This window comes from Molothrus aeneus, chromosome 1 (assembly GCF_037042795.1).
Source record: "Molothrus aeneus isolate 106 chromosome 1, BPBGC_Maene_1.0, whole genome shotgun sequence".
In the NCBI taxonomy this organism is placed as follows: Eukaryota; Metazoa; Chordata; class Aves; order Passeriformes; family Icteridae; genus Molothrus; species Molothrus aeneus.
The window spans coordinates 17,875,441-17,903,031 of record NC_089646.1 but is presented as its reverse complement, the minus strand read 5'-3'; the positions used below and the strand labels follow the sequence as shown (position 1 = coordinate 17,903,031).

The window sequence follows — 27,591 nt, the reverse complement described above, 5'->3', positions numbered from 1 at the left end:
CATTTTGTTCTCTGTCTGCCCTCTGTCCTAGTGCTCCTCGTCCCGGCCTGCCCTGTGTCACTGGAGCCTGTCCCACGCCTGGGGACCCTGCCTGCCCCATCCATGGGATCTGGCCTGCCCTGTGCAGGCAGAGCTGCTGGGACAGGCTGGTCCCATCTCCCCTCTCCACAGCAGTGAGCACAGTGAGGAGTAGAAAACACAGTGCTGAGAACCAAAAATTAAAATTTTTGTCATGGCAATGCTGGTATCCCTGATAGATGTTTGCACAGCCTGAGGAAAGCATTTTTTTCTCCTTCCTGGAGCAGAGTCTGCTCCAGCCCTTCACAAGGAAGTTGGAGGCAAAGGGGTTCACTGCAAGTCCTGTCCGTGCTCCTCTGGGGCTTTGTGGTGACAGAACTGGGCCACCAGCCCTCCAGCCACATCAGTCCAGGTTACAGCCCCACCACCAGCCCATCTGCAGACCTCCCTGCCCATGCTGGAACGAGCTGCCTCCCACCACCTTCAGTCCAACCACCTCCAAAGATCAGGTTGTTTTATTTAATGCCTAAAAGGCACCTTTCAGACACCTGTTTTTGAAATGTTTGATGCTAATGGCCATAACAAGTCTGGGTGTTACAGTGGAATTATTACAGGAAAAATCTGCCTGGTTTCTAAGAGAGTAACTCCAGAGCACATGTAGATTCTTCACATTCTTAATGCTTTTACCATATGAAAAATAATGTGTTCTGTGCAATTGATTCCAGTATTTCATTCGTTTTTCATCATCTCCTATCTTGGAACATCCCTCTCCCTCTTAACAACATACTTTCCTAGATTTCATGGCAAAGGACAAGATCAGCTTTGTGTTGCCATAATATCTTTTGAAGCAGAAAATTGTTTCCAGATTATCTAATGTGGGATGAAAAAAAACATCATATTTATGGATTGGTAAAACAGATAGACTTCCAGTTGAGCTTAGTTCCAGGAAGGTTTTGTGATGATTATCTGGGAAAAAAATGTTTTCATTATTAAGTGTCAAAAATGCTGCATTAAAGTTTGTTAGAGTATATTTATCCCTGGGTTTTAGTACTTGTTTTTCTTCCAAAGGTTACTGTAGCCTGCACCAGTTTCTTATTTTAAAACTTGTAATAGTGGAAATTCCGTAACGTATTTCTTGGTTTGAAATGAATTAAGTCAGATTCACTAGTCTTCTCATCACCCTTCAAAATACCTTTCAACATGAAGACAGAAAAGTGAGATGAGTGCACTGCATTAAATCGCAGTAAGAACACATCTGCCGGCTGGGGACTGACTGAGCGCTCTCTTCTTCCCTGCTTGTGTCTGTTAGCATCTCATTGCTTGTTTTGCTGCCCTGTTTTCTCAACCTCTGGGTGTCTGTGAGTTTCTGCTGGCTCTGGTATCTGTGTGCTATCCCAGGAAACCTCATTCATTCCCTGAATGTGAATGAAATAATTAGCCTGGACAATCTGTCTGACTGCAAGCAGGGCTGGTTACTTGCTTTTTATCATGTCAGCTTGCTTTTGGCTGTTATTGGTACCTACATTTGACTTTATATGACTCTTATTGATTGATGCTGTTGCTTTGGCCACCAAACTGCAACTGCAGCTGGGGTGGCCAGAGTTTGGCTGCTCCCATGTGCACAGAATGCTGCCGTGGTGATGGATGGGCCATGCAGTGCAGCATGCTCAGTCTGTGTCTGAGTTTGTGTGTCCCATCTTCTCTCATCAGTCCCTGCTGCTGGTCTTGACCACTTGCTTTTTGAAAAGTTTTCTTCCCAGTCATCTTCCAAAGCCACAGCCTGCTGTTAGAATTTCCTCCTGCAAGTCTCCCCACACACTTAACTGCTGTAGTAGAGGGATGCCTTTTCAGAAGGTCCCATACTGATGTGTGTCTGTGTTGTGGTGTGTCATTGACATACTGGCATGTGCAAGTAGGCACCTGTGTGAGCAAAAGGCTGTTTTGGAGCCGACTGAGGAAGTCCCCTGGTACCTGAATAATATATGGATTTATGCAAACAGATAAACACAAATGTTAGCCTCCACATCCAAAAAAAAAATTGTTCTTGTTTAGTGACCTTTGGTTCCTATGGAAAACATTGATTATACTTACTGTAGTTCTGCATCTCTTTTCTTCTGCTTTTTGGGAATTTCTCAGGATATGTGCACGAAAGAAAATCTGTTTTATTATAACATTGCTGTACAGTCTGCATTTTGTGCCTCTCTGTCACATTTCTGTCCTTTTCAAAGCAGACAGTTGTGATGTCAGGTGGAAAGGATTTGGGCTGGAAAGTCGTCTGCTTGGGCAGATTAAATGCTTCCCAGACAAAAATTCTGGATCTGGGAAAAGTAAAAATAGTAAGAAGAAGTGTAAAGTCTTTAATCCTGAAACCTTAAGTACAGACAAAATGATTGGCCCAGTGTAGGTAAAAGAGAAAATGCATGTAATGCTGAAAAAGACTTTCTCACTAGTTCCAAGTGGCATTAACAAATTGTTTCAGGTGCCTGTCTTGTGAGGTTGTTAGAAGTTTATTACTTGATTGTTTGTTTTGTTCTTTTTAACTAAGCAGATTTTTTTTTAAATTGTCTGTTACAACGCAAAAGCTGTCCAAACTGAGATGTGGTAAGCTTCTGCAATAAGGTATATGCAAACTGTACCCAAGGGCCTTTGCACAAACTCTGTAGTGTCTTTCCAATCCTGTGGTTATCATTCACCTAAAAAAACAAGTCTGAAAGCAAATATATCTGGCTTTAACAAACGGTTCTCTTGTCTTACAGAGAGAGGATACAAGCCATGGAGAAACAGATTGCCAGTTTAACTGGTCTTGTTCAGTCTGCGCTTTTAAAAGGGCCAAATACAAGTAATAGCAAAGATTCTTCTAGGTAAAAACAGAATTCATCTGTAATGATTTTAGTAATCAATCAACAAAAATCTATTTGAATGTAATAGTAAAAAAAATCCTGAATGCTCAATCATTTTTAAGTTTCTTTATCATCTCCATGAGAATGCTAGGCAGAGAGGAAGAATATGCCAAATGATAGATGGATATTAACTGCATTACTCTTCTTTGTGGTAAAAAGAATTAATGTAGCTACATCTCTGTGCTTTCTACTGCTTATACTCCATTCATTGCTTAACTTCTACTAAAAGGTGATTTTAAAAAAATTACTGATGACTGACAAATTACTGGTGATTTAAATTGAAAAATATATATGTTTTAAGGCCATTAAATTTGTTGAATATAAACTTCACTACAGTTGTAATAGTTAGTAAACTAAAATTACAATTTTTCTTGTTATTATTTAGTGAGAAGATGATGAAAATTGGGTCCAGCAAGAGCAGCGGCGACACTGCAGGTAAGATAATTCACTTTTAATTTGCAACTTATTCAGGTATATTAATAGTTCTAACATTACAAACATCCCAGCTTATGGAAATGTCAAATTTACTTAAATTTCCATGGCTGTACTGTCAGAACTGAAGTTTAAGTGCAGGATATGGGAGTTGATCACATCTTTAAGAGAGGAATTTCTGACAGGTTGAGATGGTATTCGGAATGAATTTCCCACCTGTGCTGAATGGTTTAAATGAGATGCAGAGCCTCTGCATCTGGTGAATTTTCCAGTGACTCATCCTGTCTATAGGATGTATGTATATCTGCCATTAACCCTAGATGCATCCAGATTGCTAGAGAAGACAAAATATTTAATTCCTTTTCTTGTCACCTGAACTTTTTCTAAGGTCCATCTGTCACTAGGATACTACTGATGTAATGACACCAAGAAACTTAGCAGTCAGCAAGACAGCACTTTCCCTAATTAAGCCACATTGATCTGTTCCTAATTATTAGTGTGCATCTAAACCTTTCTGAGCAAGCATCAATTATGAAGCCAGTAAGAGCCGGTTCTGCTTTAGCATCCCTCCTGGAGAGCTGTTAAGTGTGTTAAAGGTTGAGTTAAAACTGTTGACAAAGAAGATTTCCATGTGGTCGGAGCTCTTTGTGTAGGGGCTGCTGCTGGAGAAGTCTGAAGGCTATTGGTGTGCTTATATGCCTCCTCTTCACCTTTGTCATGCACTGAATGCAAATCCAGGCAGTTCCCTGCTTCCTGGTAGTGCTGCTCCCACAGGGAGGTCTGTGCCCGGCAGGTAGTAAACCACACACATTTATTGGCAAACCTATTATGCTCCTAACTAGCCTTTCTGTTGGAGCTGTTAGCTCACGTTCAGGATTCCTGTTTGTCTGGAATTGCAGTGTGTCCTCCTAATTGACAGAAACCAAACTAGACCTGGAAACTATCAACCACATGGAAGAGAGAAAGAGCTAAAGTCCTGGTACTGAAGCTTTGCTCCCAAGCCACTTTCTGGTACTGTTCCAACTCTTCCCTTCCTGGATGGGGAGAGGATTACTTAAAGCTTTGAAGAAATAAGTTGTAATTTTTCAGTTTCAGACAATATAGTGAAAAGTCTGTCATTATTCAAAGCAGCTGCAAAATGGTCTTCAGATTTTTTCCCTATTGCAGTGTCATTACAGACTGAGAATTTATGGCATTTCCCACTTGCACAGGCCTCACCTCATATAAAGCACTTATAAAACTCTCACAACCAGCACATACAGTGCCTTGTTTTCCTTTTTGTGGTGCATTGCAAACAGCAGCCTCTCTGCTTTGCCTGTGGTGATACCAGTACTTGGTGAGGGGCACTCAGTCAGAGGACCTGATCCAAGTGGGTGCTGCATTGAGTGGCATCTTGGGCCTCCAGAGGTCCCTTTAAACCTGAATTATATAGTGGTTTGTGTGTGCATGTGTAAATGTGCACTCACTTAAATGAGAAATGGAAAATATTCATTGGGAAAGCAACCTTGCATACAGCAAAAACGGAGATTCCCTGGGCAGTCATGCCCAGCCCACCAGAATATTGTGGTTCATCTGACCAGCAGCCATTTCCTGGCACTGCTGTTCCCAATACTCCTCACTCACTACCTTATCATATGACTGACATGTCCCTGAAATGACAATATTACATCTGACAGCTGCATATGCAACCATGAAGGGGGAGATGGAGGGTGGGAACTTAATTTACTGTGAAAGGCCAGATCATCATCTGTCACTTACTGACGGAGACACTGGCTTTGTCACATGGCCATGTGCCTATCCAGCTTATGAGTAAGGATTCCAGCATTCAGCTTGTGCTATGGATGCCTTTCTCATCACCTGGGAGAAGGGGATAGGACAGTGGGAGCAGCCGTGCAGCCAGCAGTCTGCAGGCATCCCTATCAGTGCTATAAGGTATAGTTGTAACTCCAGCACCTGCATCTCTGTATCCTGTCTTTCCAACATGATTCAGCCACAAAATTAAATTGTAGCAGGTAAGGGAACAAGGTGTGGTGACCCCAGTAACTGCAGTATTGTAACCCACAACAGCTATTACTGGAAACTGCTGTGTAAAAGAATAGTCTTGTATAATGGAATATTTTCCCGCTTTTGTGCCTGGAAGTGCTCAGGACATGGTCCAATGAGTCAGTGCAGTTTGGCTTACTTGAAAGCAATCTGCTAGAATAGAATGTTTCTCCTTTTTGTGAATATGCTTGGGTTCAAGCAGAAGCTAGACACACTTCCGCTGACCGCTGTTTTGTTCTTCAATTCACCCCAATCTTTATTACATATAGTCATTTAGGCAGTGACTCTCTCACTTTACAATTCCACTTGACAACTGTGCACTCAGATACCAGTTTTAGTAATTTCAAAGACTCTTTGAAAGACAAAGTGGTATAAAATGTTGATTGAGCAGTCCTTTCCAGAGCTCTGATAAGCAAAAATGTGAATTGCTTCCCATTCTAAAAAATAAAACATCTGTGCAAGATAATATTGTCTCATCAATGTTGAACCAACATTGTATTTTATAGTATGTGTTCCAACGATAGGAGACTTCTGTGCAAAAAATAGCCTACATCCCTTGGGATGGGAAAGAAACCAAAAATTCTGAACCCTTGATAACTCTGTATAGCTAGATTGTGAATACTTTGTTTGGTATGTCATATGAACCAAATTGTATTTAATTTGCTTTTGCTGTGCCAGTCTGTAGAAGCCATTGACTTCTTTAACCCCAAATATTAAGGACTCTGAAGAAACCCGGCTTTTTCACTGAGGAAGATGAGTCTGGAATAACAATGCTTGTCTGCATTTCTTATCTTTTATTGCTTTAGGCTCAGTTCTTTCATGGGGGATGGGTTCAAAGAGCAGTAACCCTCCACAGACTAGCTATGTCTCTTCTGCTAATGTAAGAGAAATTCCATAACTGAATCCTTATAAAGATCTTCAGTTCCTGAAACACCATCATGGTATCAAGGAGCTCTTGATTTAAAAACAGCACATGATTCTAAAACCAAACCATACTAGTAAGAGTCACCACGAGATTACTAACAAATATCCTGAGAAATACTTACATACTCTCTTTTCTGTCATATTTCTGTTCATCAACTGGAGATTGATAGACTAAATCCTGGATTCATTTATTAAATTGAGATCAGTTGTTTCATGGATTACCAAAATTTTTGCTAGTTGCTGCCTTGTTAGAAGAGGAAGGAAGACATTTCAGTATTATTTGAGAAGGGGATCAGGGAGTACAATTTTCTGCACTAACACCACCAATACAAAACAAGAGGAAGATGGCAGCAGGGGGAAGTATTACAAACATAGGGCTCAGATTTGATTCCTCATTCTTTGTGAACTGTCTTGTCATCTGTGTATATCTGTGTGCCCTTCTCACATGCACGACTCTTGCTGTGATGACCTCTGAATTAAATCATTGTCCATATCTGCTTGCTTATCTCAAAGACAGATCATGCTAGTCTTAGAACTCCATCAGCGTTTGCAGACAAAATATGATCCTGAATTCGTTTTGGATCAATGAGATGAAGTTGCACACTAATGTATATATAGAATATTATATTATTTTGAGGCTGGTTTTAGTGCCATCTAGTAACTGTCACATCTCCCCAAATAATGCTTGAAAATACTGTGTCTCTTTAATTAGATTAGTTATTTGTGAAAAAAAATTATGTGGGGTGTCTTCTGATGGCCTTTTGTGCCAACCTGCTTCAAAATAAAATCTTAGCATTTCATTAAAAAAAATCTGGGAAACAGAAGGACAGCAGTGTCTTTACAACCATAGCAAAGGTCAAGTGTCAGGGAGTCATGTTCCTTATCCCCTGAGCACACAGCAAACCTTTCCTCTTCCTGCACTTCAGTTCTCTTTGTACTTTAAAATGGCAGCTTAGTTCATTAGCCTTTGTAAAAAGTTAACTTTTTTATTTGTCCAAAGTATTAGGAAATTATTGTGTGAGGTTGAATTTCCCTTACCTAGCTCAAGAAGAGGTTTATTTAAAAACCCAAGAGCCAGTGCTGTTTTTTTCCCTTTAATCCATCTGGCCTCAAATCTAATCACAAAGCTACAGCCTGGGACTATTTCCAACAGTGAGCTACACTCCCTAGATGAAGCAGCCCCTCATTCAGCTGCCCTTTTATTCTTTCTTGATGAAAATATGAATATGTGAGAAATCAGCTGCTGATGGTTATGGCTCACTCAGTGTCTTTGTGTTTCACACCCACTGGGGTGAGCGGTCCCACTGCCCCATTTCCCAGGCTCTGAGCACACTCTGCAGCAGGGACACTGTGGCAGCCAAGAGCACCTCATGGTGAAAAGAGGTGGCTGAGGCAGCAGTGAGGAGGAGAGCTGCTTTGTAGGGAGTTGGAGACATTTATTGCTTACAGAAGCAGATCACAGTCCATCTACACTAAAAGGAAAGCAGGCACCCCTTCCTGAGAAAATATGTGAATTGACTGGGGTCCAGCATGGGGGGAGGGACTGGTGGGGTCTGATTCATGCCTTGGCTGCCTCATCACAGGGTCAGGGGCTGAGGTTTTGGAGCTTTTGCTTGAGGCAAAGAACAGCACAAAGGTAGGTGTGCTTTCAAAAATAGTCCAGATTTGTGGCTAGGGATCAGAACTCTTGGAGACTTATCCACATTTTTCAGACTCTGGTGGTTTCTGTCTGTAAGGTTTATGAACTAAATACCATTCTCTTAAACAAAAAAGGCAAAAAATACTGCATGTGGGAGGGAAATAGATGCTTGACTGTAGGAGAAACTGCAGTGTACATGTAGACAGATAAGTATGAGCATACATTAGACTGAAGCATGGAGTGGGTACATAATGGCAGTGAACAAGGACTGTTTATTTCTTGAGTGTTGCTTTCTGTTAAGGAGCTCTGGGAAAGTCAAGAGACCATTGAATCATACTGGAGTATAGCAAAAATGTGCAGCAGCTTGCTCAGCAGTGTAATGACGAGTGCTGCTGTTGAAGCACCAAGCAGATCTAGCTGGAGCAGGTTCAGGGATGGTATAGCATTACAACAGCATGCACCAAGCTAGAAGAGCTTTTTGTCTGAGCATGTCTCCAGAAGCTCATAGCATGGCACACTGTATGTAGCATGGATCCAGCCAGAGGTGCCTCTGCTTTCATTGAGCAGAATTGCAAATGAAGGAAAAGTAACAAACATGATTCTTAAAAACCTTAAAAAAATAGGCTGGTGTGATTTCCAATCTTTAAGAATGCTTCCCCCAGATGAATTTTGCAAAGGTTGTATTTGAGGTATCTATACCTGTTGGAAAAGGAATAACTGTGTTGTTATGCTGAGCTGTACTCAGGCACATTTGGAGGAATAGTACAAAACACTATGAGGGATGAGAGCATGGGGAGAGAACTTCCCACTCTGGGAGTTGTACTCATTCCAGTCAGAAGATGTGTCATGCTCTTTAGTGCACTGAAAATTTGCCTTCAGCAGGCAAAGCTCACAACACTGGTTTTTGTTTGATTTCATTGAACTTGATAGCATGTGTGCTTGTGGGAACAGATGATGACCAAAATCCCTGTGTAAATCCATTGATGAGCTATTTTTTGTTTCTTCAGATTTCTTTCTTTCATCATAGAGAAGGATGAAATTGAAGTAGGGAATGACCTAATCATAGAATAGAATAACGGAATTATTTAGGTTGGAAAAGACCTTCTAGATCATCCAGTCGAGCCATTAACCTAACACTGCCAAGTCCACCACCAGGCCAGGTCCCTAAGCACCACATCTACACATCTTTTAAATACCTTCAGGGATGGTGACTCAACCACTTCCCTGTGCAACCTCTTCCAATGCTTGATGACCCTTTTGGTGAAGAAATTTTTCCTAATATTAAATCTCCCTGGCTGTAACTTTAGGCCATTTATTTTTGTTCTATTTTTTGTTACCTGGGAGAAGTGACCAACTCCCACCTCCTTCCAACTCCCTTTCAGGCAGTTGTAGAGAGCAATAAGGACCTTGAAACTTCTTTTTTCCAGACTGAACACCCCCAGCTCCCTCAGCTGTTACTCATCAGACTTGTGCTCCAGACCCTTCACCAGTTTTGTTGCCCTTCTCTGAACATGGTCCACCTCTCAATGTCTTTCTTGCAGTGAGGGCCAGTTAATGCTGTAGTTCAGGGAGCAGCAGCCATCTGTGCCATTTGGGATCAAGGAATAAGGTGGATTTGCAGTGTGATGGGAAGAGTTTGCAGGACTACAAAGTACTGGACTTAAAAAATGAAGTTTGTTGTACTGATGATCTGTCATTTGTCTGCTGGGGGAGTGGGGGGGGAGGGACACATTAGGAGAAAAATTTGAAGAATATGGGTGTGTAAGTGCAAATTGTGAGAAGGAGCTGACATTTCTAGTACCTGATGAGCTGGAATTTGCTTGTTCTGTCTAAAGAGAGCTTCTTCTCAGGTACTTGAGACTGAAAAGAACAAGCTTGGCATTGTTCCTGTGCAGAAGAACAGCATTCTTTAACAAAGAAAGTTTTGTGAGGACAACAATAATTATTTTCAGAGTGTGGCTCGGCTCATTTCCTTGTGTTATGCTGTATTCCTTTCTGACAGACTAAAAGGGAGTGGGTGGACGCAACATGGCTGGAGAGCCTCTGGCACACCATCATTTAATTCCTCTGGTTTTACAGGGTTGCTGCTGGAGGTACCTGCTAGAAATAATGCAGTTGTCCTTTAAGCAGTGAAGCAAGATTTTCTATAGAAATCTTTTCCCCATATTTGGCAGCTTGACTGAATCCATCTCCTGTGATGATTAATCAACAAATACGTAGTTCAGGAGTCCTGTGAATGAATTTGCATCAACTTGGTCTCAGACATCTCCTGGGAAGACACTCCCAAAGTTACTTTTAGAACCAATTTGATTTGTTGCTGTTTTATGTCATCTGCAGTTATAACTTATTATCCCCTCTCCACTGCATGTGGTAGAAAGCAGTCCTGGAGTAATGCAGTGCTCTGGTTGAACTGAGGTTCCAGCACAGATACACTCTGATGCTGTGCAGGCTTCCCTCAAAATATATTGTATAGGAATGTGCTTTTTGTTCATGGAGTGACAAAACTTCTTTTTTGTTTTTTTTAAAAATGAAGAAAACTTAGAAGTTTTTTTTTTTTTAATTACGTAAAAAGATACTTTATAGGATTTGAGGGACTTTATTTTAAACTGAAGGATAGCAATTGGACAAGAGCGAAAAAGTATTGCTTAAGCAATTTACTAGAAAAAAGAAGAGAACAAAAAAACTAATTGCTCTTGTCAGGTGTTTTACTAGGACCAAGAACATTTTGCACTTGTCTTGGTTTTTTTGTAAAGAGTTTTGTTATTTTGCTTTTTTTTGTTTGTTTGTTTTTAACATTACTACAAAAGCTATTTTACTAATTTTATGCTTTTTTAAGTAGCTGAGCTATTTTAGGTGTAGTAAAAATGTCTAAGAGATTATGAGGCTTGGCTTAAAAAAACTATATATCAGTTGGGTGAGGAGGGCCAGTCCCTGTTAATACTGACCGTTGGCATCCATCATTTGCTGTTTTCATCCACCTGTGTGAAATACCTGTGGATTCAGTGGGCAGAGGAGGGATCAGTTTTGCACCTTCTCTGCTGTGAACTCAACCTGTGCTGCTGCTTATTGCAGGTGCTGCCACCATCTCTGGGGGGAAGAATGCCCTGGGAGCTGTGGAGTCAGCTGTCACCCATCACCCCTCTGGAGCCCCAGCAATGCAGCTCAGCCTGCACGGGATGAAACGCAGCGTGTCCGATCTGCGGCTGCAGCTGCACCAGATGAAGCAGCTACAGGTATGATTACCTGGACAGTGCTGGGAAAAAAGATGGCTTGGCAGCAAATGCCTTTTTTCCTCCTTCCCTCTCTCTCATTTTCTCCCTTTACCTTTTGTACAGTCTCAGTAGCAGAGCTCTAGTGAAGGGCATACCCAGGTACTACAGACACAAAAGCTTGCATCGTCCTTGAGGTGTGAGAATTAGCTCAGTTAAACTACTGTTGCTCAGATATTGAGAAAAAAAAAATAATTTCTAGCTTCGTTGGATGACTCTATACATGAAAGCACTATTTATATTACAATAATATCATGTCTGTGATTACAGTTTGGATCCTGCTATGCTATGTGCTGTATAAACATGTCAGAAGAACCATGTTCCTGCTCCATACTGTTTACAGTTGAGACAGATCTTAAGTCCCTGAATAAACAAATTTGATGTCAGGAAACCCAAATGCAGCTGAGGATCAGTAGATATGCATTAAGCCATCTTAGTTTGAGTCCTGTATTTACAGAATCCAGAAAAACAGCCAACTTGAACAGTAAGAAAAAAAAGGTATTTCAAATGTTGCTGCAAAGGTTTGTTGTGTCCCACTTACACTCAGGTTTCAACAATACCTTCCCAATACATGTCAATACCTCAAAACCTGCAAGAAAGAATACAACCAATGAACAGTTAATAAAAATAGTATGTTGGCACATACAGTCATGCTGCAAATATAAATATATGCTGTTCATCTCAGACACTGTAAAAATAAGCATATGCAGCTGTACAGGTCTTCAGCCTTTTACTTAATTGGAAACTGAAGAGCACTGTGTATTGTCTCAGAAGATGGAAAAGAAGGCAGAGCACTTTCTTGTAAGACAAAGTGGACAGTGGGGGAAGCTTCAATACTCTGCCAGTCCTCCTTACCCAGAAAGTGACATCATGTGTTAGCTATTGTAGGGCTGCAGCTGCTGGTTTTATAACCAGGGTGATGGTACCATGTCAATCACGTATGATTTGCTGATAAATTTTAGAACAAAATAATGATAATGCAAATCAGAATTCAGAGCATGTTTTACCTTCCCCTCCTTATCTAAAGGAAATTAAATTATGAACCAGTCATCAAGCAAAGGAGCAGAAGGGTGAGGTAAACATCAGTGTAGGAAAATGTGTCCAACTGACGGTCCTGTGACAATGTCCTGTGCTCTGTTTGCTGGAAAGGCAGAGATGGCGGAAGATGTTTGGAGAAAAGAGTTGTATCAGGTGACCTCTGCCTGTGGTACAGCTCCCTTGTATTTAAACTTTCAGTTTAGGATCAGTATGCCCCAATAGCAAATGTCCCTTTCAAAAGCTATTCTCAGCAGTGCTGCCTACGTGCCAGCCGTCGTGTTCCTCATCTCATTGGAAGACACTGGCATGTGATCTCTGCCCTGGCACATTATGTATAAGTGCATATTTTTCCACATTCGTGCTGCAAACCACTGCAGCCCCTCTGTCCTCCTCCACACCGTGTTCCAAATGCAGCTCTTGGCAAATGCCTTGGGTCTGGTCCCCAGCTGTGCTCGGCATGTGGCCTCAGAACGTGGCTGGAGGCTGCAGGGCTGCTTGGAGGCAGGGAGCTCATCCTTCCCACAGGGCTGCCCACCAAGGAGATGGCATTTCCCAGGCTGAGCTTTGTCTCCATGGCCCTGCCCAGGGCAGAAGCCTTGCTTGTGATCAGACATAACATTGTGGCACACAGAAGTGAAGGAATTTCTACCATCTACACAAATCAATGCTGCCAAGGAGGTCTTGAGAAGGGAAAAAGGACATATCCCGAGTGTGCTCATTAACTCTGGCTGGCTTCCCTTAATTCAGAAATTATAGCAAACTTGGTGCATTGAGCTAGTGGAAAGTTGAGAAATTTTGATAGTCAGTTGGAAGAACCTGTAGCTCAAGGGAAACTTTGGTATGTTACACATAAATTCCATTGATGAGAGTTTCTATCATGGCATTCCTGAGCTATTTTGGAAAAAAGCTCACCGTTTGTAGGGCAGCAAGTGAAACAGGCAGTGTTTTAAACTGAAGAGTGTTGCAATATCACATTTTAAATTATATACTTTGTGCTACGTTTTTTCAAAAATAATTGTAAGTAGAAGGGAAAAAGTATTTTTTCTGGTTTCCCAGATTGTTTTCATTTCATGTTTGACAGTGCTTCCTATTTTTCAATTTCACTGTTTCTCCTGGTCTGGCAGTCAGTTTGTTCCTGTTTGTGTGAATTTTTTATACAGTGATAGACTAGAAGAAACACCTCAGAAAAATACAGGCACAAAATTTGACAGGATAAATAAGAAACAGGAACAGGACATAAAACTGTGCTTAATAATGTCTATTGTTTAATTTTCAATTGATGTTACCACTGTAAGTTCATACTAATTTTCTTAATAGAACCAGAGAAATGCATGATAGAAAAGACCCATTAATTTGTGTATCCTTTGTTTGTGCTGGCAAAATCTTCTTTTTAAACCATATCCAGCAGCAATGGATCCAGATGTATTGATTCATACACCAGCTAAACATATAATGTCAGATGCCACCAAAAAGTTAAGATGTGGTTGGATTTTGAACAGAGATTCTTGGCACACAGACATTTACCTCCTGGCTGTTGCTAGAGGCTGTATACACTTCTTGCTACTACACTTGCATGTTCTAAGTGCTCTGATTTTTAGAGACGTTCAGGACAGACTAGGTCCTGGTGCTCTGGAGTTTTCCTCAATTCCAGAGATGGGCTGGAACCCAGCCTCTGTCCTGAATGGATTTGTCACTGGTAAGAATTGAGCCCACGATGACTTAGTGGGGTTGTTCATTCTGTGCTCCCAGGTATTGAGAGCTCTTAGTATCAGGTTTGAACCAAATCTTGGAGTGTATGTACATGGTTTATATCATTATCTTATATATGCACCGGATTTTTTTGTCTACTCCTTCTTTCCTTTAACTGAACTCACTTTAAGGGAACACAGTTAGATATGATTAAGGTTCCCTATTAGGAACATGTGTGCACCCATGCTTTTCCTTCACTCAGTGCACTGTCTGCAGGGAAGTGAGTGCTGCAGAAAGGACAGAAAATGTAATAACACTGTCATAAATGGTATGATACTCAGTTTCACAAGTGTAACTGTGAATTAGAAATTAATATATATTTGAGCTGCATTATAGAACTGGAGCTGCTACCTTTAATCAATGTATGGTAACAAACTTCAGGAGCTAGATACTTAGATTCTGCAGAGGTGCTGAGCTGCAGGCAGCCAGCTCCTGTTTGTGGCTGTGCCCTGGAGTTCATGGGGAGGTGGGAGATCCCACTGGGCAGGTCATGCTTGTCTCCTAATGAGGAGCAGGGTTGTGAACTAATACTTGGTTTTCTAGTTACCTGTCTCATAGATAATAATTGGTTCAAAGTGAACTGAACTGGTTACCAGATTGTTCTTGGAGTGGGTACCAGAGGCAGAGCTGGGGTAGTTGTGTGAGAACAGTAACAAATAATGGCTGAAGCACAAGATGAAGAAGAGGGGCAAGGAAGGTATCTGGAGAAATTGGTGAGGCTGAAAGTGAGAACCAAGGGTAAAGAATGTATGAGAGATGCTAGAATTCAAAAAAAGTATGCTAAATTTGTTTCTGTATGAATGCTGCTTGCAGTTAAAAGGTGAGGTAACTCAAATTAGCAAGAAATTGCCATTTGTTGGTGACAGGAAAGCCTGCATTGGTTTTCCTTACTTTTAGTACGTGCCTTTAGAACTTCAGTACTGCTTCAAGAAAGACTCTTCAAGAATGAATGTTTAAGATTGTTTATTTGGCTTATTTTCAAGCAAGCTTATAGTACAAAGGTTCTGTTTTGTGGAACGAGAATAACTGTGGCAGATCCATAAAACATCTTTTCATTGAGATGGTGGAGCAGAGGTGGTCAGAGGGGCAAGTGGGGTGTACACTTAGCCAGAGAGTCTCACATCTGATTCTGCTGGCAGAAGAAAGGTAAGAATGAAGTTCAGTTCCAGAGCACAGGGGTAAATGGGATGGTCAGAGACCACCTTCTCCTTCTTGCTCCTGCTCTCCCTGCCTCATCCTTTGGCTGCTGATTGACACAATTGCTCCCCTCCCACAGTTCTTTCTTTTGTCTCTCTGAACCCATATGTACTTCTCCCTTCTCATCTTTTGACCCTGTTCCCCAGGCGTGAACAAACTCAGGTTTTTTATAACTAGCCAATTATTGCACGAATTTTCATAGAAATAGTAAAAACATTTCTTTGATACCAAGATTGAGTCATGTTCCAAAATTAAAGAGCTCACTCCAAACTCTGAGTTTTGGGAGTCCTCAACATACAAGATTTTTTGAAATCTTATTGTGTTACATTTTTATTCCCTGTCCTCATTACCAGAAATAGATGAACTTTTATGACTGAAACTTCCTGGTATTGTTCAAGCACTTAATAAATGGAGGTGACAAACACCTTAGCTGTACACATCACCACAATAAATATAGCTCCTCTACATACCCCCATAATAGGAAAAACCATGTGCCTGCCATTTCACAACCTCACACACTCACACATACTCAGTTTTGCTATTAGTGGAAGTCCCTTTTACCAGCTGAGGAACATCAAAGTCTTAAATTCTGGACACCTGAGACTTAAGTCTAACTTTATTACTGACCTTCTCACTGACCTCGGATCAGTTGTTTCACAGATCCTAACTCACTTCCATGTATCACATTTCCCCACTTTTTAAAGAGCCGGGAATAAATTGTGTGACTGAAGTGTTACATGCTCATTCACCCATTTATTCATTCATTTAGGTTTTCCTACTTGAAAATATGACACAATAAAAGAGGTGTGTATCTCAGATAGTTGTGCTGGCCTTGCAGTAAGAGATTTTAATTTATCAAATCCAAACATTAATCCCATCATGGGGAAAATACACATACAAAATACGTACTGTCTTCAAAATAATCTAGATATTATTTATATAGTTCTGTGCTGTTGAAATGTTTTTCAGCTTCATTTTTTCAGTAATTGCTGACACGTCTCTTCAGCTGAATTTTGAGCTAACTCCTCCTGCTTGTAACAGCTCAGATTTCACACACACACATACACACACATCCCCGCAGTGAGGTGTTACCCTCCCTCTCATCACAGTTGTGTAGCTGGAGAAGAGAGTAAGAGAGTCAGGCCCAGGGACTGAAGAGTCATCAGTGAGGAACTGAGTTTGTTTCTCTCGTGCCCATATTGGTTGGAAAGAATTGTCTCAGCAAAGGCACTTTTTTATTCTCATGAATTTTCTCAAATAGATTTTAAAGAAGGCTTACTACGTTATACTGTGTTATAGATATCCTATTTTTGTGATTCTTCCTGTTGGGTCATGGGTTTATTTTGTGCGTTAAATGTGATTTGCCTGTTAAGCCTGGATGTTTAGAAGACAGCTGACAGTTCAAGTGCTAGTTTTAAAATGGAAACTTTGTTCACAATTAACACAGGTGTTTTTTAAAATCTTACAATATGAAATGGCTCCTGGGCTAACAGAGTTGTGTTCATATTGCCTGTATCCTAAAGCTGTGACTAGGTGGAGTCCTGCTTATCACTTTGAATCTTATGATTTGCGTAACAGACTTGAACAGGTTTGGTTTGTGAGCATGGCTCATAGTTCCTCCAGGGCTACCCACAGAAGAGTGCAGCCTAGTTTGCCTTCTTACCTCTGTTTTGCTCTGTGAGCTTACTGTCAGCAAGACAATGAATGCTTGAGTTACTTAACATCAGGCTAAGACAAGAAAGAAGGTGTTACTTGAGGTTCTCAGAAAATAGCCATATTATAAAGGGGGGTTTTTCTGGTGGGTAAAGGAGGTTTTATGTATTGCAGATGAGCTGTGTGCCTGTACCAAATTGCACCACATGTTACAGTCCTTCCTCTGCCACTTGAGAGACTGAAAACCTCCATTCTGAAAGCAGCAGTGCATTCCAGCCATGATATTAATGTGTGGGATTATCCACCAGGCACGTATGGGCTGTGGGATGCATAAGCTTGTGAGATAGATGGAAAGTGGAAGTCAAGCATCCAGCATTCTCATGAGGTGCAATTAATTCTTGATTCATATTGAACCAAGCAGAATAAAGGGGCCACAATCCTTGCAGAAGTTATGCATTGAAGGTGATATACTGATCCCAACATCTTTTGTTTATCAGTTTGAAATGGGAAGTTATATATATACACATGGAGTAATGTTTATAGGTACAGCTAAAGAAGGAAAGGAGAAGGTAAAAACACTCACTCACTGTAGGATGGTGTCTATCCCAACCTCCTGAGCTCTGCAATGTATTCTGTTGCCAGGAATGTCAGTCAAACAGGAAAAATTGAAGTTGATTTCTTTTGTGCAACAGCTGCAGAACCAGGAGATGCTGAGGGCAATGGTGAAGAAAGCAGAGCTAGAAATCAATGGCAAAGTGATCGAAACAGTGAAGAGGCTTGAAGATCCTGTGCAGCGACAGCGCAACCTGGTGGAACAAGAGAGGCAGAAATACCTCAGCGAGGAGGAAAAGATTGTAAAGAAGCTATGGTGGGTTGAGAACCTCTTCAAATTTATTGCTTTTGCCTGTCTTTTTCTTCCATAAAGTAGAAACTTTTACCATTGCTTTCAGGTAAGCTGCATTTGTATATGGTGTTTTAGTTATGTGTCCTTGCTGTGTATCACATTGGCTGTAAAACTGTGTCTGTGTTGTTCAGCTCATTGATCCTGACTGGGATCACAGCCCACTGGGTAAATCCCAGCAGTACCAAGAGTTTCAACCTCTTCAGAAGTCCCCTGTAAGGGGAGGGATGGCTGTAAGGACTGTGCCCACCCCTGTATTCTGAAAGCCTCCCTGTACCTTAGTTCTCCCCTTCAGCCTTATGTATTATGCTTTAGGGAAGGAGGGAGGAATTTCCTGAAGAGCAAAGGGATTCAAAGGTAATGAGTTTAGCTTAAAGTACAAAAATCAGATTTCAATAGTAAGTGCTTTGGCTACTGCATGGGAGAGGTAGGGGAAGCTCAAAAAGAGGAGTGAAGTTTTTAATTACAGTCAGCAATGCCAGTCCTTGTCTAAAATGCACTCACTGAGGTTTCCATCTGCTTAACTGTGTACCTTGTTTTGTTGTTATGTAAAGGCCTTTCAGAATATTCTGGGTTTTTTCCCCAGAACTTTGGCCCACCAAGACTGGTGGGATCAAGTCATTTGGTTTAGTTCAGAGTCAGCAGGAGACAAGATAAAGCTGAAATTAATAAACAGTTTAGCTAATTCTAACACTCAGATTTGTAAGATGTTATTTAACTAATTATTTCTCATTGCCGCATTTATTTCACACCTGAAGAATTGCTCCATAATAAGGAAAAAATTTCTAGTCAGCTTGTCAGGAAATTATGACTGAAGAGCCATAGAGTACAGTTCCTGACAGCTGAAGAGAGTAAATCCTTCCTGTTGATCAGTAAGTTGTCACATTAATACTTTTTGTAATAAAAAGGTGCATTTGTAAAGAGAAGGTTGGTGTTACTAAGGGAGAGTCCCGTGAAGAAGGGTTGAATGTGCAGTAATGGTCCATGCTGGTGTAATTAATCCTCTCAGCTGGTTTGTAGCCTTAAGTAATGACCTTCCTGTTCCTTACTTCACTCCTGTGTACCTCGTTGCCAAGTCCTAGGTTGTCTGTTCTCTATGGAAAGAGCAATTTGTGTGATGGCTGTTTATGGCATTGCCTCATAAAACGGATACAGAGTGAGGTCAAGTGCCAGTGGCATTCACTGTTACAGCTGTTCATTAAGGATAGCACTTGGATTGCAATATGGTTCTCTTTTAACCAGGTTTTGGAGGTTTTCCTGTTTCCAGAGTTTCTGCTTCTTCTGTGCTACTTCATTTGTTAAAGTTACAGGAAAATGTCTTAAATCATTCAAATGTTACTTCACCTCTTTTAGAGATATGCTAGAAACAAACATATATTTTTAATCAGTTGTGTCCAATGAGATTCCTTTGTCATGTATTTGCTCATTTGTAGGGTCAGACCTGAAAGAAAAGCATGTCTGACAACAATAATTTCAGCAGCTGATGGCTATTCATAGTAAGAGCATACAGCACAAAATTACACATCAAATGTCACTGACATTACTGAGAAAAATGTTAATATTCTTTATGGGCATTTACAACTAAACTGATCCCACTGCAGATATACAAACAAATGCAAAGCAACAGGTCACAAAAATTGCCATTTTTTAGGATTTCAACTGTCACCCTCTTGATATTTCCTAAATCATAAGACTAAATCAGTAGACTGTCTTCATGTGAGACACTGGAGCCTAAGGATTACTGCAATACTCACAAAAGTGTATTTACTACACTTAGGTGGTAAATCTTAGCTTAAAAAGTCCTTCCTTCTGCAACTGAAGATTATTGCTTGAGCAGGGAGGTTGGACCAGGTGACTCACTGTGGTGCCTTCCAACCTTACCCATTCTGTGATTCTGTGAAATAAGGAAATAAACATATTGGCAGTTTCATGGTGTAAACAACAGAAATGTTGGTGTGCATTTCAAAGCAAGCATTCTGTTGAGCAGAAAGCTTGCTCAACAGATTCATAATGGTGCCTACAGAAGTGTGCCCATGTGTGTGTCACAACTGTAGCAGGGTTACAGTTCAGAGAGTATCTAAGGAAACCTGTTAAACACAGTGTTTATGTACACTTGTGACAGTAAAATACACACTCAGAATTAAATATGTAGGTTTTTTTCAATCTAATCTTTTGACTCAGCATTAGAGATGTTATATATAGCACCAAAACTTCACTTGGCAATCTGGGAGAGCTTCTAGTAGCAGATACTTGGGAAAGTATATCAGAAGAATCTCTTTTGTTTGTTTCTGAATCGTTCATCTGTCAGTCAATCCCCAGACTCTCAAATAATGGACAGCACAATATTCACCCTTGCCGTGTTAGTAATTACGTTATAGATACTCCCTTTCCTCTCCCTTTTCTCTCACTATTGCCTTTCCAGCCTGAGAAGTCTCAGTCTGTTTAGCTAACCTTCTTCTAGAAGCCTTTCTCTACATTTTATCATCCTGTTGCCTTTCTCTTTGCCCTTTCTAGCTCTGGTGCACAGCTGTGGGATGGGGATGGGAGGCAGGAGAGCCCTGCAGCAGCTTTGCTGATGGAGGCACACCATGACCTCGTGCATGGTGTGATCTCCCTGTCCTCATGTGCCACTGGAGCTTTGCACTAAATATCCAACATCTCATGGTGGATGATCATCAGTTCTAAGGTCATCGCTGTATATAAAACCTTTGGGTTTTGGGAGGTTATTGGTTTTAGGTGGGGTTGATTTTGGTTTTATTTCTCCTCTTCTCATGAGCACACTTCACAGGTATTAGGAGTTAATTTGACCTTTGGTGTTTTTTGGTCAGTTAGTACCACATGGCCCATCTGCAGTCCTGTGCAGCCACCTTTCATTTGCATTTCCCTGAATAATATAGTAGCCTTTTGAGATTTTTTTTTTGTTAAATTATTCATCCTTTTTTTTCTAAATTATTTATAGTATGTTGAAAACCACCAACCCTAGCAGTGATCCCTGTGGAACCCACCAGCAAAGTACATTCATTGAGTTAGCTGTTCATTGATCCTTTATCTTTACTTCAGTGCTTTATCCAAGAATTTCCTCTTGTCCCATGGCAACTTTGCATTCTTGAAAGCTTTTCCTCAAACGCCTTGCTGAAAGCCTTTTGCAGTATACTTTGTCCCCAAACTTCTATTGTTTATGGATTTGTGAGACTTACCTTCATTTTACACAAACCATGTTAATTCCTACCTAACACAGCAAATTTATCCATTGTTCATTGATTCTTTGTTGTTTATTCTGTATTTTGATACCTATCCATCACACCTGTCTAAGTGTCAGTCTCACCAGAATACAGTTCCCAGAATATCCCCATACCATTAAAAATTTTTATTTGTATCATTTATGACACTTTCCACTAATCTGGTTCCAAAGCAATTTTAGTCAAGAAGTTAGATGCTTATCATTAATGGTTCAGCTGTTTCAACCTCAGGTTGCTATAGAGCTCCTGGGTAAATACAATCTGGTCTGGGTGATTTGTTACCACTCATTTCGTCAGTTGTTTTGTAGCCTGTTCTACTGATAGTGCAGTCTGAGGCAGATCCTCTTGAAGCTTTTTTTGCCTAAAGAAAGATCTCAGCACAAGGGTTGCCTTGGCTTCCCCATGTAGAATATAGATGCAGAAAAATTGTTTATCTTATATCAGCCTTCTGAAACTGCATTAATGTGCATGTCTTGCTAATTTGCTCAGGCCAACCTGTAAAGCATTGTTTCCCCCAGTGAGGGAAGAGAAATTCTAGAGACCACCAAATCTGTTTCAGTCTTTGGGTCCTAAGGGATAAGGTTTATTTTCCCTTGCAGTTACCAACATGAAGCAGTGCAATGTGGTATCCCCTGGGTAATTTCAGGATCACTTGTCTTGTTTGACAGTATATGGAATCAAAGGGGTTTGTGATGACCCTTCCATTTTTGCTCAAAGAACAAAGGGGAAAGTGGGCCACTGTCAGCTACCTCAAAGTCCTTCAAACATTGTAATATTGTTCTTTGTTTTCCTTTCTCTTCTTTCCATGCATGAACAAATTTAAGCATCTTTCTTTATCTGTTTTATTGCCTGCTAGATGCAAATATTTGAGAAGCTGCTTTTCCAGTGCTGATCTGCAGAAGGGAGGAGGGATACCCCATGATTCCCAAAGCAGGACTGCCCAGCCTCAGTGCCAATACCAGGGCACAAGGGCTAGGGAGGATGCATGGCTGCCGAGCACTGTCCTACAGATCAGGAGCCCTTGCCTCAGTGACAGTGACAGCAGGCCGCATTCTTCCTCCAGTTCCTGCTAGAGTGTGTCTGTGCCCTTTATTGCAAAGGCAGAGACAGCAGATACCTGCATTTTAGCAGCCTCTGCCACTGGAAGAACACCCTTAGAAGCGTTCCCTTGCTGCCATCGTGTGGTGCAATGGATTGTTTCCTGCAAGCCTGCTTGTGCTGGGAGGAACTGGGACTCCCCCAGCTTTCTGAAGGCAGAGGTATTGGGAGAAGTGGTCCTAAAGTGGGAACAGGATCATTTGCCTCCACTTGTTTGTGATCTTTTCAGACACAGCTTATGATTCTCGATTCAAAGGAATTTTTAGTTTCTAAAGTTCTTAGGTTTGAATTGAAATGAACTCTTCGCTGAGCATGCTTAATGTTCAGATGCTGATCCTGTTTCTGTTCCTCTGTGTATGAGAAATATTGTTTGTTGTGTGGCCATGGACTGTTTTGTGGGACTGTACTTGTGATTTAAAGTGACCTACATGTACAGTAGTGCTGTAAGGAATTTTCTTTTTTTTTATCCCATTACTGGCCACCTATTTTTCTCCCCTGCTGAGATGGGTCTGGGGGATCACTGGCTTTGCAAAGCAGTGGAAGGGAAATATGTGGAAATGCAAGACTTGCAGATGGTGCAGAGAGCAGGCTTCTCCCACCCCCTTCCTGCCAATTCTCTTGTACCTTGATTCTCTTACAGCAATTGCAAAACTGATCCCTGATGGATGCAAGAAATGATGCCCAAGACTAGGTTCAAATAAGTGGTCAGTTCAGAGTTTCCATTGCAATTTTTTCTATCTGCAATTAAAATGCTTCCTAGAATATTCCTGTGAGTAATTTTGGTATCTTAATAGAAGTGAATTTCTCCTAGATACTCAAGAGATGATCTTTTTAAGGTGGTTACATGGGTATTTGTGTAGTTGCCCATAAAGCATCTCAGGGTTGGGGGTTTTTGACAAAATTTTATGTAGCTGTGGAAAACTCCAGCCACAGCAATGTTGTCTCGAGTTCAAATGGAAGGAAGTGGCTCCTTCCCAAACAAAAACAGAGTTTATGTGTCTCAAGTATTGCAAAATTTTATGTGAAGTATAAGTAGACTGGAAAAAATATTGGGAAAGGTGAGAAGGAAGCACCAGATGGAGCTCGAGTGAGCACAGAATGGCAGTGGTTGGAAAAACCATCCAAAGTGATTCACTTTTAAATCCAAGTGCTGAGCAAGAGCTGCACAACAATGCACACTTCCTGTTTCAGTCTGGCTGTTCATAGAAACAGGATCCTGTGTCCTGTCTAGCAGTACCTGGCAGATAAACAAGGTTGTATCAAGAGGCTTTTGGTGCCAGGTTTTGGGTTGTTTCTTAACTGTTGGGCATTCCTCTGTATGTCATCAACAAAGAGAAAACACAAGGTGCAAACCAGTACTGGATGTAGTGTCTATCAGTGTCTATCCCCTTTGAGCTACTGGCTGTTCTGTGTTTCACCAGCCCACCTGCCCTTGGTAGCACAGCTGCCCTGAGGCCACGATGCTCTGCACATTGCAGCCTGTCCCAGAAATCAGTGACCTGGGATAGCTGCAAGCCTCTTCCTGTGCTCTGAGTGTCCAGCATTCTCACCTCCCCTCTTGGTATCCTGTCATTTGTTTAGCCTGTGGTGTCAGATCTAAAGGGGCCACAGTTGAAGTTTCTGGTTTAGTTTACTCCATTAGTTTACATATATTTGCTTGCAATATGAAAATCCTGCCTAAATTGTCTGTCCATGTTATTTCTTCTGCTAGTGAGCTGGAGACATTTGTTGAAGACCTGAAAAAGGACTCTGCTGCTTCCAGCAAGACAGTTACACTAAAGGACGTTGAAGATGGAGCCTTTCTTTTGCGTCAAGTGGGAGAAGCTGTTGCTACCCTGAAAGGTGTGTACTTTCCTTTTTACTTGTGTTTCTTTTCCTTTAACCACACAGAACAGTTTTGCCTTTGATCTGGAGGCATTAACTTTCACTTTCAAAAAGATTTAAAGCTGGGATTAGGGAGCTTGCTGCATGGCCCCTGGAGAGAGATAGACGTTCCAGTGATTGACATTCACCCAATCATCTTTTACTGCCCAGGGCTTTCATAATTCCCTCCTCAGCCTCACAGTTGTTTTCCTTGCAGGAGAGTTCCCAACATTGCAGAACAAAATGCGAGCCATCCTGCGGATTGAGGTGGAAGCTGTGAGGTTCCTGAAGGAGGAGCCCCACAAGCTGGACAGCCTGCTCAAACGGGTGCGCAGCATGACCGATGTCCTCACCATGCTCAGGAGGTGATTCCTTTTCTTTTCTTTTCTTTTCTTTTCTTTTCTTTTCTTTTCTTTTCTTTTCTTTTCTTTTCTTTTCTTTTCTTTTCGCTCAAAGAATTTCCTCAAGCAGGGCTGGAACAGCTTTTGGGTTTGTGGTCTCCCCCTCGGCCATGACAATTCTGAGAAATTTAGCTTCCTTGCAGTATTTATAGATTAATCCTAGAGCCCTGTCAAGAGAGACCAAATTAGCCTTTCCTGTGCTCTGTGCAGTGAGTACACTCTGACCAACAGCCTCAGTCACTGAGATCTCACAACTGAGACTAGATGCCTCTCAAGTCAGCACTTCCAGATCTGAGAAGTGCCTGGATGAGAGAACTTAGAGTGGCAACAGTCTCATACCTGAGCTAATTAACTTTAGGTGTTTACAGCAATTTAAGTTAATAGAAACATTCTCTAACACTGAAAGGTTCATTCCCTAAAAGGTAACAGTAAGAAATAAAGTAGGAAAATAGTGTAAGTGGATAAAGGTATCCCAAAACTTCTGAAAGAATACACTTCAAATTCTTTTTCTCTTCTTTGCAAGGAAGATGCATTAGAGAAGGCTGGAATACTAGATAAAAGTTAATGTCCACTAAGTGCCAGTGTTTAGCCATGTTTGTCAGAATATCTGAACAGCAGATGATTTCTGATTTATTTAACTCAGTGGGCATTGGGTTTAATTCCTGCTCAAAACTGTCAGTGGTGGTGGTCTCCATTTTAGTTCAATTGCAGGAAAATGTAAGTCATGAGCCTGTTGTCACTACCATTATTCTAAGGAATATAGTGTTCACAGTGTTTCTATATATCCTGGATCACATGTGAAATGTATTTGGCAGTACTGGCAGATGGATAAAATGGTTTATGTAACAGGTTTTCTAAGAGCCATCACTTATTTTTCCATGCAGATAAATGTCTATATCCTTTCATATTAGTTTCTTTTCTTAAAAATTATTGCAGTTATTTCCTGTCTTGCAAAGAAAAATAGAACAATAAGCTATGCATACCAAAGTTTTACCAAATTTTTTGCAGCAAAATTGCATATTAATCCTCATAAAGTCTGTTTCAATAATGGAAAAACTCATGGCATTTGATGGCTTGCAACACTCAGAAGCTCAGACAGCTAGTTGCCAGAAATAGTTGCTTCTTTATGTCCTCAGCTCATCCTACCCCACACTCTTGACAGGAAAGACCTTTATGAAGTATCATGTGATGCAGAACCTTCATTTGAGGCTCTGTTTTGACAATGTGCCAGACTGCTTCCTCTCATTATATGTAGCTTCACTTTTCTGTGCTTCTAGTCCAGGAGCATCTTGTTTAGCTAGATACATTGTATACAGTTTAATCAACTGATTTTCATTCTCACTCTAAAATCAACCCTCTGTAACTCCTGGTTTGGTGAGAAACTGCCAGTACATCCCTGAAGGTTTGTAAACACCTTAGAAGGCAAAACCATCTGAGTTAGAGTAGCCTCTTCAAAATTCTGAGCTCCTGACTTTGAGAAAAAGCCATAAAGTCATACAGCTGAGGGCATCAGGGAAATAAAAAGCCACTGTTTTGATTGGTTTGACTTTGGTGCTTTTTCTTTGCATGAGTTGATTGTTGCATATTGCTCCTGACTGGCCTGTGTGCTGACCATGTGCTGTTGTGTTCCGTTTGCCTGGGCAGACACGTTACAGAAGGACTGCTGAGGGGTGTGGATCCCTCCCAAGCCGTGCAATACTCTGCCATGGAAAAGCCCACTGCAGCTGACAGTCTGAAAAGCCAAGAGGAGCACAAGCCCACGCAGGGACACGCACAGCAAAACCCGCCAGCAATCCCATCCGAGTCCCAGGTGTCATCAGTCAAGTCGGAAGTCATCCCCCTCTCGTCGATGACCGTCCACCACGTGCAGAGCTCGCCCGTTGTCATCCACCAGTCCCAGCACTCGGCAGCCCTGGTGCCCCACGCCCAGGGCTCTCCCTCTGCAGGCTCCCACAGTGAAGCTGTGCCCACAGCTGGGGGTCACCCCTCAGCCAGCCCAGCCCCGCCAGAGCCCACGGCAGGAGCCCAGGCCACACCAGCCACACCAGCAGCACAGGTCTCTGTCAATGGCAGCACCATGCAGAGCCTGTTCATTGAGGAAATTCACAGTGCGAGCAGCAGGAATCGAGCTGTATCAATTGAGGTATGGTGCATTCCACTCAACCAGCTGTCCTCTCTTTGGGTCTGAGCTCCCAGTCTCACTCTTGAGGCTGCAGGTGGGACTTTTCAAATGCATTCTGGAGATTTATGTACTTAACCCCTAATTACACTGTACTTCTGAAGATACCCTCTGATTTTGTTCCTGCTCCTTGCAGAAGGGTTGGACTAGTAGTCCTGTAAAGGTTCCTTACAACCCAAATTATTCTATGATTTTAAATGCAACAGAAAAATTACATAACCAAAATTAGGTAACTGTTTTTAAAATTATCTTTATTGAAAAAAATCAGAATTCTATTTTAGAAATTTTAAAATACCTTTTTTTCAACCAATAGCTTATAATTCTCTGGCAATACTTGCATATGTGGATTTCGTTCACTCTTTAAATCTCCATATCCCTTAAAATGGAGAAGTAAAAGTGAAAGAGTGTGAAGCTGTAATGATTTCCAGTAGGAAAACCCAGAGGTGAACTGCTGTAACTTATTACAGGCAGGCACTTTAATCACTGGTGTGATATAGTAAGGCAGAGACCCAGATTTAAATTTGGCCTTTGTTCCTTTAGTGAGCAGTGGCCACTGTCAGTCTGCCATGTGTTTGTGTCAATTCTAGCACAGTCAGAACAAGTACAAGTCTAGTACAAGTCAGAACAGTGTGCAATTACTGTTCATGTATTTCCTTTAGTTGCTGACTAGAATTGAAAGAATCTATCCATACTGACCTGTAATATTTACATATTGAATTTATTTTTAAGTGAGTGATCACATTGGAAATCAGAAAAATAAATATATGCTTTACTGGTTTTGTCTAGAAAGCTGAAAAGAAGTGGGAAGAGAAAAGACAAAACCTTGATCACTATAATGGAAAGGAATTTGAAAAGCTCTTGGAAGAGGCCCAGGCCAATATAATGAAATCCATTCCTAACCTGGAGATGCCTCCCCAGCCAGCAGCCCTGCCTAAAGGAGATGCAGCAGAAAAGCTAGAAGTCTCAGGTAAGGTTTGCTAGAGTAAATGGGGCTAAAGAATTGCATATCTGGAAAGGAGAGGTTATTTTTCCTACTTTCTAGAATGTT

The 27,591-nt window shown here is 41.3% G+C and overlaps 1 protein-coding gene across 4 annotated transcripts in view; it reads left to right on the top strand.

Annotated features, from left to right (window-relative positions):
* The window catches only part of KIAA1217 (KIAA1217 ortholog), a 176,405-nt gene that overhangs the window by 132,419 nt on the left and 16,395 nt on the right, over nt 1-27,591 (top strand). For 2 of the 4 annotated variants that reach the window (XM_066552207.1, XM_066552216.1), the window contains exons 7-14: nt 2,775-2,879; nt 3,304-3,353; nt 11,029-11,189; nt 17,555-17,730; nt 23,812-23,942; nt 24,181-24,328; nt 26,009-26,507; nt 27,330-27,510. In XM_066552207.1, coding sequence (XP_066408304.1) covers nt 2,775-2,879; nt 3,304-3,353; nt 11,029-11,189; nt 17,555-17,730; nt 23,812-23,942; nt 24,181-24,328; nt 26,009-26,507; nt 27,330-27,510 — 1,451 coding nt within the window. The remainder of the gene's footprint in view (nt 1-2,774; nt 2,880-3,303; nt 3,354-11,028; nt 11,190-17,554; nt 17,731-23,811; nt 23,943-24,180; nt 24,329-26,008; nt 26,508-27,329; nt 27,511-27,591) is intronic. The other 2 variants (XM_066552199.1, XM_066552191.1) reach the window with 1 other exon arrangement.